The 14,004-nt window shown below is 49.9% G+C and overlaps 1 protein-coding gene across 1 annotated transcript in view; it reads left to right on the forward strand.

Moving 5' to 3' along the window:
• The window catches only part of CFAP77 (cilia and flagella associated protein 77), a 150,986-nt gene that overhangs the window by 86,229 nt on the left and 50,753 nt on the right, over positions 1-14,004 (forward strand). The window contains exons 2-3 of the mRNA XM_025261933.3: positions 5,009-5,108; positions 5,858-6,086. Coding sequence (XP_025117718.2) covers positions 5,009-5,108; positions 5,858-6,086 — 329 coding nt within the window. The remainder of the gene's footprint in view (positions 1-5,008; positions 5,109-5,857; positions 6,087-14,004) is intronic.

Consider the following 14,004-nt stretch of genomic DNA (forward strand, 5'->3'; position numbering starts at 1 on the left):
CACCAACTCGATGGACATGAGTTTGAGCAAACTCCTGGAGACAGTGAAGGACAGGGAAGCCTGGGGTGCTGCAGTCCATGGGATCACAAAGAATTGGACATGACTGAGCAACTGCACAACATCTAGGGTGTTTATATGTGAATGCAAGGACTCTGAGACACACAGCATGAACCTAAAGGATTAAATTGCCAAGGGTAGGACATCAAGCATGAAGGTAATATCAGGAGCCCGCTGCTCTTGCGCCATGTGGCCACTATCACACATGAACGGGTTTTGCAGGAGGGAAGCAGACAGGACCTCGTAGGGCACCCACGCCATGAGGGCAAGCAGGACCAACACCCCCAAAGCCTCCTTGTGCTGCTTACAGCCAGTGTCCCTGCCCCAAAGGTACCCACCCTCCTGACTTCTAAAGCCAGATGTTAGTAGTGCTGTGTTTGAACTTCATCCACGTGAAGCAGTGTGTAAGTTCTATGTCCGGCTCCTTTCACCCCACACTGAGTGAGAACCACACGTGGCTGTGTAGAGCTGATCTTTCATCCCTGTTGCAGTGGGCAGCTCCTCAGCCGACTGGCGTGGGGGCCAGATGACTCTCTGTTATTGGGGGTGGGGGCTGTCTTGTGGATCTTGGGATGTTGGCCAACATCTCTGGCCTTCACCCACTGGACCGAGGGCAGTGCCGACTCCGTGGCTGTGACAACCACAAATGTCTCCAGACATGGGCAAATGTCATCTGGGAGGGCAAAACTGCCCCCAGTTCAGCACCACTGCTGTGGAGTATTCTATGGAATGAATCGGTCACCACTTTTTTATCCACCTGGGATGGCCATTTTGGTGGTTGGCTATGACAAATCAAGCTACTGTGAGCATTCTCAGACATCTGTTTGGGTGGACATGGGCACACATTCCCATTGGGTGTCCAGGAGGGAATTGTTGGGTTATTGGTAGGTATATGTTTAGCTTTAATAGGTATTGCTGAACAGTTTTCTGTGGTGCTTGTACCAATTTACACTCCTACCAAGCACCTGAATGTTCTGGTTACTTCACATCTTTACCAATAGCACTGAGTTTTTATTTTGCAATCCTCAGAGGTTGAGCACCTTGACTTGGGGGTCCTGGCCATCTTGACATCCTCTTAATAAAGGGCCTATTCAAGTCTTTTCTTGTCTTTCTATAGGATCGCCTGGCTTTCTCTCATTGATCTGTAGCAACTCTTTATATATGATGGATAACAGCTCTTTGTCAGATGTATGTATTGCAAATACCTTCTCTCACTCTATAGACTCACACATTCTCAGAGCTAGAGGCAGTCTGTGCTCCTCTATCGAACCCTCTGATGCCCTTGGTTGTCATTACTTGTTCCGTTTGTCCTTGTAGCAAGATAATGAATTTCATAAGGGCAGGGGGCAGTTTGTTCACCTTGCAACTCCTGGCACAGAGCCTGGTGCAGAGGAAATGCAAAATAAATATTTGTGCAGGGAACGAATGAGTGACTTTCCCATTGGGATGATTTTTGTAGCCCAAGGCTTCAGTGTTTTTGGCCGCTGTTGATTCCTGGGCAACCGTCACTAAAAAGCGTGGAGATGGTGGCACTCGCTTTCCCCCCCGCTTCCTTCTCCACCGCCCCCTGCCCAGTGGCAGCCATGGAGTCTGTCTGTCGATCCTCTGCCAGCTGGAAGTCGGCCCACCTGCACCTGCTGGAGGGAGGCGGGGCCTCTCCCGGAGAAGTCACATTTTAATTAACTTCCCTCCCCGGCACTGGAGAGGGCAGATCATTTTCATAAACAAATGAGGAGCCAGGGCTTTGTCTGCGGCTCGGAGTGAATCATGTAGAAGGAAATCAAAACAAACCACCCAGCTGAGGCCCCTGCCTGAAACTCAGAACTCCTAGTTCTCAAGGAAGGTCGAGGCCTGGGATCCGAGATGAGACGGAAGAGGGAGGAAAATGGTGAGGCGGTGGGTAGCAAAGAACTGATAGTGTCTCCAAAGACGCAGCTCATTCATTCATTCACTTGATCAACCCCTCTCTACTGGTATCTCTTCTCTGCTGATCGGTTTGAAAATCAGGGGTGGAAATAAATACTCTCTATGAGGTGTGTTGAGAATCTCTGCTCAATTTTGCTGTAAGCCCAAGACTGCTCTAAAAATAAAGTCTATTTTTAAAATAATCAACCTTGAAAGAAAGGAAAGAAGGGAGGGAGGGACAGAGAGAGAGAAGGAAAGAAGAAAGAAAGAAAAACAGCAGACAGTCTACCAAGGGAGACAGACATTAAACTGATCACCACACAATTAATAACGCAATTACACTACTTTGTAACCTTTAATGGCTTTATTGGGCTATAATTCACATACTATACAATTCGCCCGTTTAAAGTATACGATCCAGTGGCTTTCAGCATATACACAGGATTGGGCAACCAGCGCCACGGTCAATTTCAGAACATTTTCATTGCCCCCGAAAGAAGTCTCATACCCCTTAACCGTCACTCCTAAATCATTCTACTCCCTTTGCCATCTCAGCCGTAGGCAACCACTAATCCACTTTCAGTTTCTATGGATTTGCCTATTAGGGACATTTCATGAAATAAAATCATACAATATGTGGTCCTCTGTCACTGACTTCTTCACCAAGCACCACACTGTCATAGCCTGTCCCCGCTGAAGCAGTTCTACTATTTCCAGTGTGTAATTCTGTTTCTTGTTTTTTTTTTTTTTTTTTGACCATGCTGCATGTTGGACCTTAGTTCCCTGACCAGGAATTGAACCCATGCCCTCTGCACTGGAAGCACAGAGTCTTTAACCACTGGACCACCCTAAATGTGAGCTCAGGGCCCGATGGGGCCATAGACAAGGAAGTTTGTCTGCACTGAGGGCAACCCAGGAGGGCTTCCCAGAGGAGGCAGTTTTTAATCTCAGGTATTTAGTGAGCATTGGTTACATGCAATCAGGAAAAAGAAACCGACAGAAGCCATGGTTCTAGATGCATAGGAATTTATAATCCAGGCAGGCTGGCCTGCATGTGCATTCCTAGAAACTGAGGTCACTTAAGTTCTAAGCTTATCCAAATGAACAGAACATATAGGAAGAGTTACTGGAGCCAGAGGAGGGAGAAGCCACTGTGAGCTGGAGGGCTCCAGTAAGTTTGAAGAATAAGAACCAGAAAAGGGAAGGCAGGCAGGAGCAAAAGCGACTGGGCTGCCTGCAGACCCTTCAGGGTGGGGAGTGGTCTGTTGTGCCCAAGTCTGAGGGTCACATTGGGGAGTTGGGGGCAAACTTGCAGAGGTGGCGGGGTTGGAAAGTGCAGGGCCCAGACTGCCGGGCTAAGGGAGTGGTTTATTCCAAAGGCGGTGATGAGCCATTATGGGTGGTCCTGGATCATCCACTTTTGTGCACCCTGGTCTCTGGGAGCCTGAGCTGTGGAGACAGAGACTGACAGGGGACTGGAGAAAGGGTGAGGGCGGAGCCACCGGACAGTCTTTGGTGAGGCTGGAGCAGTGAAGTCCTGGGGGTTTAACACCCTGCAACTGGGAGCCTGGGGCCTGCAGGGGTGGGAGGAGCAGCTGCACCCACCCAGCTCATAAAGTCCCCGGCCCCCAGGCCTGATGGCACCAGGAGCCACGCACCCCTGGCTGGTATCTCTTTAGCAGGCGGATCTGAGTGTGGGCCGGAGAACACAGCCTGGGTTCCAACCCCAGCTCTGCCGCTTCTTCCCATGTGGCTTCGTGCCGCCTGTCTGACCTCTCTGTGCCTCAGCTTCCCCGTCTGAGAAATGGGGACAGCGATGGGCTGCCTCACAGGGCAGCCGTGAAGACTAAGTAAGAGAAGCAGATGGAGAACCCAGACCTTGGCAGGTGCCCACTGACAAACAGCAGCAACGTTCTAAGCACCGTAAGGACCCCTGCGCCCAGGGAGCTAGCTGCTCGTCTACAGAGAGGCAGCGCAAGCATCGTGCTTAAGAGGGATCTTTACCCCAGGATTACCTGGTGATTCCATGGCGAAGAATGTGCCTGCCAATGCAGGAGACATGGGTTTGATCCCTGGTCTGGGAACATCCCACGTGCTTCGGAGCACCTAAGCCTGTGGATCACAGCTCCTGAGACCATGTGCCCTAGAGCCCGTGCTCTGCAACAAAAGTCCCGACAGTGAGAAGCCTGGTCTCTGCAACTAGAGAAAAGCCCACGCAACCGTGAAGACCCAGCACAGTCAAAAATAAATAAATAAATATATAATTTTTTTTTTTAAAGAGCTTCACCCGGAGGCCAAACACACCTGCACATCACAGCCGGCCCTATCCTTTAGGAGCCGAGGATCATGGTCCTGCCGCTCTGGTTCTCAGCTTCCCTACCTGTACAATGGGGAAATCGATGTGGTCGATCACAGAGCAATTTCATCCCCACAAACCCCTTCTGTGGGGTCAAGGAGGAGTTGACCCGAGACGCAGAGTGAGAATGGCTGTCCCGCCGCTGGGAGGGTGACAGTGGGCCTTGTCACCGCAGCCCCCCACATCAGGCAGCTCCAGGGACAAGGATTGGAGGGCCCAGCTATGAGTGAAGGGTCAGGGAGGAAGACTCCCCCTCCTTCGGGGGGTGGCTCCACTGGAGTCTCCGTGAACCAGGTCTTTCCATCCATCTCCATGATACATCATCTGCAGCACCAGGTGGGCGGATCTAGGCTGGACCCAAGAGCGGCTGCTCGGTGTGGGACTGTGCCACCCTCTCCTGCCTCATAAATGTGCCTTCTCCTTCGGGGCCTGGGTCCCAACCACCCGCTACCACCAGGGTCCTCCTGACTCTGCTCTCCTCACCCGCCCCTGAGCAGGAGCCCAGCAGGCAGGCTTCCCCAAGGTGTGTCTCAACGCCCAACAGCGCTTAGTGCTTGTCTCAGGGGCGTCGGCGGTCCACACCCCAGTCACGCTGAGATCGTCCACAGGCCCTGGGGCCACTGATTTCAGTGTAACACCCTGGGTCTGAGATCCCACTCCTGACCTGTGCTCTCTGTCTTTTCCTAACAGGCTGAGCTTGGGAAGCCCCGGGAAAGAAGCTGCAGTCTGCCCGGAATTAATTTTAATTACGGACTCTACATCCGGGGGCTGGATGGAGGGGTCCCTGAAGGTGAGCAAGCGTCCTTGGTCGCCAAAGGAACTTGAGCCCTCTAACCAGGCCACATGGCAGCTGGTCATGCTCCAGGAAAAGAGTCGGGGGTCTGCCCTGCAGCATGATTCCAAGTCAGCTTAGCTGAAAAGGACAGGACCACACGGGGTCCAGGTCTAGTGTGTCAGAGAAAGAGCAAGGGTCCCTGACCGTGTGAGCCTTGTCCCCAGGCAGGAGACTGTGCTCTGCACCTTCTGAATTGCAAGCATGGGCAGGGTCAGGACCAGCCCTCTGATCGCTCAAAGGAGGCCTGTGGCTGCTGTTGTTTGGTCGCTAAGTCGTCTCTGACCCTTTGTGACCCCACGTACTGCAGCCTGCCAGGCTCCTCTGTCCATGGGATTTCCCAGGCAAGAATAGTGGAGTGGGTCACCATTTCTTCTCCAGGGGATCTTCTTGACAAAAGAAGACACAGGGATGGAACCTGCACCTCCTGCATTGGCAGGCAGATTCTTTACTGCTGAGCCACCAGGGAAGCCCCAAAGGAGGCCAAGGGTGGGCAAGCCCAGCTCCATGAAGGATGCTCAGGCCCCAACTAGAATCTGGGAATCCTGACCCCTCCCTTTCTGGGGAGCCGAGCAGGGCTGTCCCTCCGCTGGTTCTGGCTTAATGAAAGATATCTGTGCCCCAGTTTCCTCCCAGTGAGATGCCACGATTGCTTTACTTCCCTGACTGACTTTGGTGGCCCTGGCCCCGTCTCTCCCCGCCCTCAGCCATCGGACACTGGAACGTGTTTAAACAGCAGCCGACTTGCCCCCACGAGCTGACCCGGAATTATATTGCCATGAACAGAGGGGCCGTAAAGGCTGGCCTGGTCACTGCCCGGGAGAATTTGCACTACCGTCAGCTCAACGACATCCGCATCAGTGACCAGGATGACAGGCGCCTCAAGAAGGAACTGCCCTCCCTCCCTCCAAATATGACGTTCGGGATCCGGGCACGGTAAGATGGCTGGTACCCAAGGCTCCATCCCCTCACCGGAGCGGTGACAGGGCGCTCACGGTCAGGAACTGTGGACTCCAGGGAGGGGTGAGTGATCCAGGCCTGGCCAATCAGCGTATTTCACAAACCACCTTCACGGTGATTGGCTCAGAGGCAGACATGTGACCCACGTCCCAACTCTGGAATCTGTGACATTCTATAAAATACTGTGGTTGCATGTAATCAAGTCTCAAACAACTTGGATTTTTTTTTTTTTTAATGGGGAATTTATTGGCTCACATGAGTGAAAGGGAAGAGCTTCAGGCAGAGCTGGATCTAGGCACTCAGGCAATGCCATGTTTGTCTCTCCATGACTTGGCTGTGCTTCCCAGTTTTGGCTCCAGTCTCTGATAAGCTTCTTCCTCACTTGGCAAAATGGCCAGGGACAGCTGCATCCTTAGATCCTATGCGTTTAGTGACCTCAGTGGAAAGCAACCATAAAAGCCTTGAGGTTAAGATTCTTTGGCCCGACTTCAGTACCGTGCTTGTCCCTGACCCAACCGCAGGGGCGAGTAGAAATTGCAAAATACACTGATTGGCCAGGCCGGGGTCACTGTGCCTTGCCTCCAGTTACTGAGGCCGGGGGATTCTGATGCTCTGATGGGTCAGGCCTAACCCCTGGCCCCTCGTTGGAGGGGGCTTGCTTGGAATCAGTCTCCACAATCTATATGGGCTGACGGTGGAAAAGATGTGGAAAGAGGGGTTCTGACCCAGAAGGATGAGAACAGAACACAACGGCAGGCAAAAACAGCAGTTGTCCAGCACAGCAGAATTTCCTAACCCATAGTATGTGTTTGTCCTTTTGTGTCTGGCATGTTTCACTCAGCATAATGTACTTGAGAGTCATCTGTGGCGTAGTATGGATCAGAATTCCTTTCCTTCTTAAGGCTAAATAATAGTCCAAACTATATCACATTTTGTTTATCCATTCAGAATAGTCATCCGGGTTGCTTCCACCTTTTGGCTATTGTGACTGGTGCTGCTATGAGCATGGGTGTGCGAGTATCTGCTTGAGTCCCTGCTCTCGATTCTTTTGCATATATACCCGCGAGTGGAACTGCTGGACCACATGGGGATTCTGTTTATTTTTTTTTTAGCTGACGTGTGTTTCCCACAGTGTCCGCCACCATTCTTTTGTATGCTTTTCCCTCTGCCTTTTCTCACCATCCTACCTGGTAAAACCTACTTGTTCATCAAAGCTCAATGCAGCATCCTCTCTTTGGTAAGCTTTCCTGTCTCCCTAGCCTCAAATAATACGTACCACTCTCTTACTGGAAATGCATTTCTGTTCATCAGCCCTCAAGACCTGGAATGTGGCACTAGAGACACATTGGAAAGTCACTCGTGGGCCAGATTGACTAATTATCTGTACATCATCCTTCTTCCCGCTTTGAAATAACACCCGAGTCAGTCTCTGAAGGCGAGGCAAGGTTCTCCGGCGCAGTGCAGAGTCCCCACTGTGTGGTCACTAGCCTGGCCCATTTTGGTCGCCAGTGTCTTGAAGACAGCATGGTGTCCCGGGGGAGCCCCGGCCAGGAGTCGCCCGGGCATTTCATCACACCTTCATTCCCAACCCTCGTTCCTCCTAGGACTTCTGTTCCTTCATCTGTAAGTAGGATGTTACAGCAGTAACCAGCATACTGGGATTCTCAGGGTATGTTCTGCCTCTATGTCAGTTCCAGCCCATCATCCTTAAAACCCTGTGCAGCCTAGTGTTTCACAGCAGCGCTGTTTAGCTAAGATCTGGAAGCAATCTAGAAGTTGTGATGGACAGATGAATGGATAGAGAAGATGTGGCGTATATATATGTTAGTGTGAGTTGCTCAGTCCTGTCTGACTCTTTGCGACCCCATGGACTGTAGCCTGCCAGGCTCCTATGTCCATGGAGTTCTCCAGGCAAGAATAGTGGGGTGGGTTGCCATTCCCTTCTCCAAGGGATCTTCCCAACCCATGTGTATACATACACACAAGGGAATGCTACTCAGCAATAAAAAAGAATGGAATAATGCAATTTGCAGCAACGTGGATAGACGTATGGAATATCATACTAAGTGAATAAGTCGGGCAGAGAAAGACAAATATATGATATCACTTATATGTGGAATCTAAAATAGGGTACAAATGGACTTATTTATAAAACAGAAACAGACTCCCAGACATAGAAAGCAAACCTATGGTTACCAAAGGGGGAAGGGGATAGAGGAGGAATAAATTGGGAGTTTGGGATTAGCAGATACACATAGAACAGATAAACAACAATGCCTTATTGCATAGCCCAGGGAACTATAGTCGATATCCTGTAATAAACCATAATGGAAAAGATTATGGAAAAGAATATATATATGTTATATATGTACAACTGAACCTCTTTGCCATACCCGAGAAACTAGCACAACATTGAAAATGAAACACTGTGCAGGAAGCAGGCAGGGTTACTCACCCAGCTGAGCCACGGAGAGACGAACTGACCTCCCTAAGACCACACAACTTTTTCCCAGAAAGGCTTGGCCCGGATTCTTAACTGGCATGCGTACATTTAGAAATACGGGGACTGCCACGGCGGTTCAGCGGTTGAGATGTTGTGCTTCCATGGCAGGGTGTAGGGTTTCGACCCCTGGTCAGGGAACTAAGACCTTGAGTGCTGTGGGGGTGCAGCTAAAAGTTTTATTTAAAAAAAAAAGAGATATTAGAACACAGCTCCTTAGCAATCATTTGGTTCGAAGCCCTTCTTTGAAACAGGAAAACAGAAGTTCAGAGAGGTGAAGAAATGTTCACAAGGTCACACAGCAGGGCGTGACCGACCCAAGTCAGATCTCGGCTGGCCAGCACTCCCCATCCAGTGCTCTTTCTTCAGGTACCGTGCGACCCCCCAAAGTGTCTGGGGCTGTGTGGCTTTACGTACAATGGAAAAGCTTAAGTCAGCCGGGCTCAGAAAGAACATCCATTACCATCGAGCTTTCAATATAAAAATCTTAAATCGCTATAAAACTGAGTGGCTACAATTCCAGGGGAAGGACGTGATGAAGTGCCGGCTATATCTTCTGTGATGGTAAATGGGCTTTGCATATGCAAATTGAATGGATTTTAAAATGGTATTTAATGACAATTTTCGTAGCAGACGTTAACATTAATTGCACAAAAATGAAAATGCTGCATTAGGTTGCTGTTAGCAGCAAATATTGTGGCCATAAAGCTTTATCTTTATCAACAGCGGCCCTTTCTGATGTGACAGGGCAGCTCAGCAAATTGCAAGCAAAAGCGCTTTTATGGAACAAAAATACCCCCCAAAGCAGGCCCAAATCGGCATCAATTTCGCTTTATTTCTTCGTAAATGGAGGTTAAATGGCTGCTGGAAAAGCTTTTACTGCAACGCCCGACCTGCCCGCGAAGCCCCTCAACCTTCCAACATCCGTGCAAGGAACAGTTATAAAATCATTGCCCCCTCTCATAATGGGGCTATTACTTTAAAGTTATGGGACCGAGGCCCATTCTCTAATGATCACCTTTTACAAGCCTCGATTGTATTTATTTCTTTACTTTAAAAGCATGTTAGAAACCAAATCCGATTACACCCGACTACCCGAGGAGTGGTTGGGGTGATTTGATCCAATAAAGAAAGAAGCAAAGAAACAAATGACTACTAATTACTCACAAGTACAAATATATTAAAAAGTAAAGTTCCATTTCAGACTGAACACAGGAGAGGCCTACTCTAAGCTAGGGATGCTGTGTTTGTAGGTTTAACCCCCAGGTGAGAGAACACTCTGATCACAATTCTGCCCCCCTGCCTCCCCCAGGATCAAATCCTCTGGCCTTTGATACATTTCACAATGGACAAAATAACCAGACCTGAGTGGCCCTGTGCACCTCCACCCACCCACTCATTCGACCTCTCAACGCCAGACGGAGTCAAAACCTGAATCTTCGACTATTCAATTACTTCCTTTCCAGTTAGCTGATTTGGTTTCCAATCCGCACCAATTTGTTACAGATTGTCCCTAAATCAGAAAGGTACATTTCGATCCTTGAGCCTCCAGCTAGAAGGAAGTGGACACCTAAGCAATTATCTGGCAAAGGATGCCCATGAACACACGTGATCACGAGTAGGGGTGGAGGCCAAATCAACCCACAGAGGTGTTCATTTGGCCCAGGCAGTGATTTTAAAAAATCAAAATTTCAGGACTTCGCTCGTGATCCAGTCGTTAAGACTCCATGCTGCCAATGCAGGGGGCACAGGTTTGATCCCTGCCAGAAGATCCCACATGCTGCAGAGCTCAGCCAGAAAAGTTTGAATGACTTGCCACATTAAAAAAAAAAAATCAGGAGATCTCATATAAAAACAGTTTAGTAGCTAAGATGTGTCCAACTCTTTGCAACCCCATGGACTATATAGCCCACCAGGCTCCTCTGTCCATGGGCTTCTCCAGGCAAGAATACTGGAGTGGGTTGCCATTTCCTCCTCCAGGGGATCTTCCTGATGCAGGGATTGAACCCCAGTCTCTTGTGTCTCCAGCATGGGCAGGCGGATTCTTTACTATTGAGCCACCTGGGAAGCCGGAAAGGGAGGATTCAGGCACTCCCCGAGGCTGCACAATGGCAGAGCCTGGATTTGCACCCTGGCTAGCTGGCGGGCTTTGAAGAGTGAACCCCTAGGATCAGGCAGCTGGAAAGAAGCCTGGGCATCCTTGCTCTGCTGTTTCACTGTCAAACTCAGAATCCAAGCGAGGGAAGAATTTTTAATTCTCGTTACGTGTAAGGTCATAACACAGATCTCAAAGCACGCTGTGACCCCAGGTCCATTAACAGATAAACAGATACATCTGGAGGCCAGAAATGTAACCATTAAAGAAGGGCTTAATTATTGATGTGTCTTAATAAGTGTTTGCAAATGTTCACATGCCCTCGGCACATCTTAATTGTTACTGGTCCTAATTGGTTCAACATTTTCAATTATGATAAGACAAGGATGGCTTGCGGGGGGCAGGAGGAGATCTGGGCAGCAGCTGGTGCTCCGGGCTGATTCTGGGTGCCCAGGGCTCTGCCTTCATGGATGCTAGTGGGGGATCCATCATTCAGTCAATGAGCAAACAGCCCCCTGCGCGCCAGCACCTGACATGAGCAGGTGGAAGATGGGCAGACCCTTCTTTGAACTAACAACTACTATTATTGTTACCACTCCATGCCCGACATTGCTGAGCACCTCAGAGGTCTTCTCTCCTTGAATAACTGAACAGCTCAGTGAGTACAAGTCTTACATCCCCATCGCACAGAAGAAGAGACCGAGGGTCAGAGAGGAGAAGTCGTTTGCCCCCGGCTGCTCTGTACTGGAATGGAGGTTAGTCTGGCCCCACTCCCTGTGATGGTGACCATGGCACTGAGCTGCCTCCCCAACAAACGTAAGGATGGAGGTGACATGGGTAGAGATGCTACCCAAATTTTTCCTGCACAAGAGGTGTGCTGAGACAGAGTATATATGATGAAGGCCATCTTGTCTGGATTTTCCTTAAAGCTTTAAACATAATCTGTGTGCTTGTGTGTGTGCTCAGTCACTTGGTCATATCTGACTATTTTGTGAGCCTATGGACTGTAGCCCGTCAAGCTCCTCTCTCCATATGATTTTCCAGGCAAGAATACTGGAGTGGGTTGCCATTTCCTACTCTGGGGGATCTTCTGACCCAAGGATCGAACCTGAGTCTCCTGGGTCTCCTGCGTTGGCAGGAGGATTCTTTACCACTGCGCCACCTGGGAAGCATCTGAAGAGCCCAGTGAACTTCCCTTTGGAGGTCTTATTTCCCTTCCCCTTTGCCTTCGCCCACCTCCCAGTAAACGAGCTCTGTGATGGGGCATCCAGAACTGCCCTGCACGGGATGCTCCAGGTCTGCTTTGCCCCCTCCCGCCCCAGCATCCCTGGTGCCAACCCCAGTGCCTTTGCTGAAAAGCCCTCAGTAAATATTGGCTGAATGAATGTACGAGCATGGCCACACTGAAGTCTGACTATGAAGCCAGTAACAACTTGGGTAGAACTCTTACCTCACCCACCAATTAGTCTAGCCTAGGCTCCCTCCAACCCAGGTGCTGAAAGTGTTCAGACCACGGGAAAACAAGAAACACAAGAAGGACGGGGAACGTTGCCAGCCCACCCTCCCAGCCGCGGTCGCTGCTCACCCAGCTATCAGATGCATCATCAGCCTGACACTGACAAATGTGAAGGATGGAGGAAGTTTTACAGGCTGTTAAAAAAATGTTTGCTGCCTGACAGGTTTTTTTGAATCTCTCTGCCAAGCTGATTTATTTTACAAATTTACAAGGGGCCCATCAATCACCCTGGGTTATTTTGTTTCTCCCAGAGCTGACGGCCGAAATCCAAGCCACCCACCCAAACTCCTATAAAATAATAATAAGCCCCTTCCCAAGCACCTGTCCTAGGGATCTGAGACAGGTTTTGAACGGGAAGACCAGTTCTGGGTGCTATCACGGGCCAAAACTCAGCAGAGTGAAACCAGGCTGACCACAAGGGGGAGCATGTGGACCTCACAAGGACCCTGGTGCCGGGGAGCTGGGCTGAAAGGGTCATCCTGCCAGGCAGCCAGCCCCCCACCAATACGCTCCCCAATGCTGATGGCAACTGTGGTAAATAGTCTTCTGCTTCTTCATCGGCTGCTCAGGTCCTGGAGGCCATGGACCTTGTCAGTTTTGTCCACCACTCTATCATCGGAGCCTGGACCATAGTAGGCACTCAGTTAATATTTGCTGGAGAAATGCGGTCCAGGGCCTTTTAAGGCTTTGAGACATTATTCACAGTGAGGAGGAAGTTGATTTGAGATGCAGAGATGAGATGGTAAAACCAGAGATTCCTTTATCATTTAGCCAACAGTGGTCCCCCAAATTTTGGCACCAGGGACAGGTTTTGTGGAAGATCATTTTTCCAGGGACTGTAGGGGATGGTTTCAGGATGATTCAGACAAATTACATTTATTGTGTACTTTATTTCTATTATTATTTTATCAGATCATCAAGCATTAGATCCCAGAGTTTGGAAACCCCTGATTTAGCAGACTCTGCTGTCTTCCCCTATGGTGGATGTTATGAATCCACATTGCAATGATGCATCCTCAAAGACCAAATGTGTTTCTTGGCCACATTAATAGAGGTAGCAGGTCCAGAATGAGGGAGGTGACCTTCCTATTCTCTTCTGCCACTCAGGTCACTCTTCTGGCATCATTTTAAAATATGAGCCGTCACAGATTCAGGGGAAGGCCCATAACCAGCGGAGCATCCAGACAGGAGACATCAGCCTGGGACAAGGGCAAGGAGGTCACTGTGTCAGAGAACATGGCAGGAAATGGTCTTCCCCAGCTGCATGAGGAAAGACTTAGACGGTTCTCAATAGCCTGAGGCCCTGCTTTGAGGACAGTGGAGGGGCTTTGCTCTCAGGGGTTTCAGAAAATAAAGCGAGGACCAGCTTATGTATGTGTGTCCGGGGGGCAGTCCCAGTGGCTAACATTTGCAGAGCCCTCGCTAAGCAGCCGATGGACATAATGTTGAGTGCTTTACATGCATCATCTCATTAAATCCTCACAATTCTGTCAAGTTTGGACCGTTGTCCCCATTTTACAGATGTGGAAACTGAGGCCAAGAGACTCACTTGTCCAAGGCCACACGGCCGGTCAGTGGCTGTGGCAGGATTTGCGCCACGTTTTCCTTCCGAGCCGCAGTTCATGTCTGCAGTGGGCTGAATTCTTCCAGGAGGCAGAGGCAGCCCTCTGGGCATGGAGGGGAGTCCTCACAGCAGGATGGTGTCTCTGAACAACAGCCAAGGCCGAGGACCACTTGCTTTTCGCAGAATAACTTAGTTCATCCTCACTGAAACCCGGCACCT

The sequence above is a fragment of the Bubalus bubalis genome, chromosome 12 (assembly GCF_019923935.1).
Source record: "Bubalus bubalis isolate 160015118507 breed Murrah chromosome 12, NDDB_SH_1, whole genome shotgun sequence".
In the NCBI taxonomy this organism is placed as follows: Eukaryota; Metazoa; Chordata; class Mammalia; order Artiodactyla; family Bovidae; genus Bubalus; species Bubalus bubalis.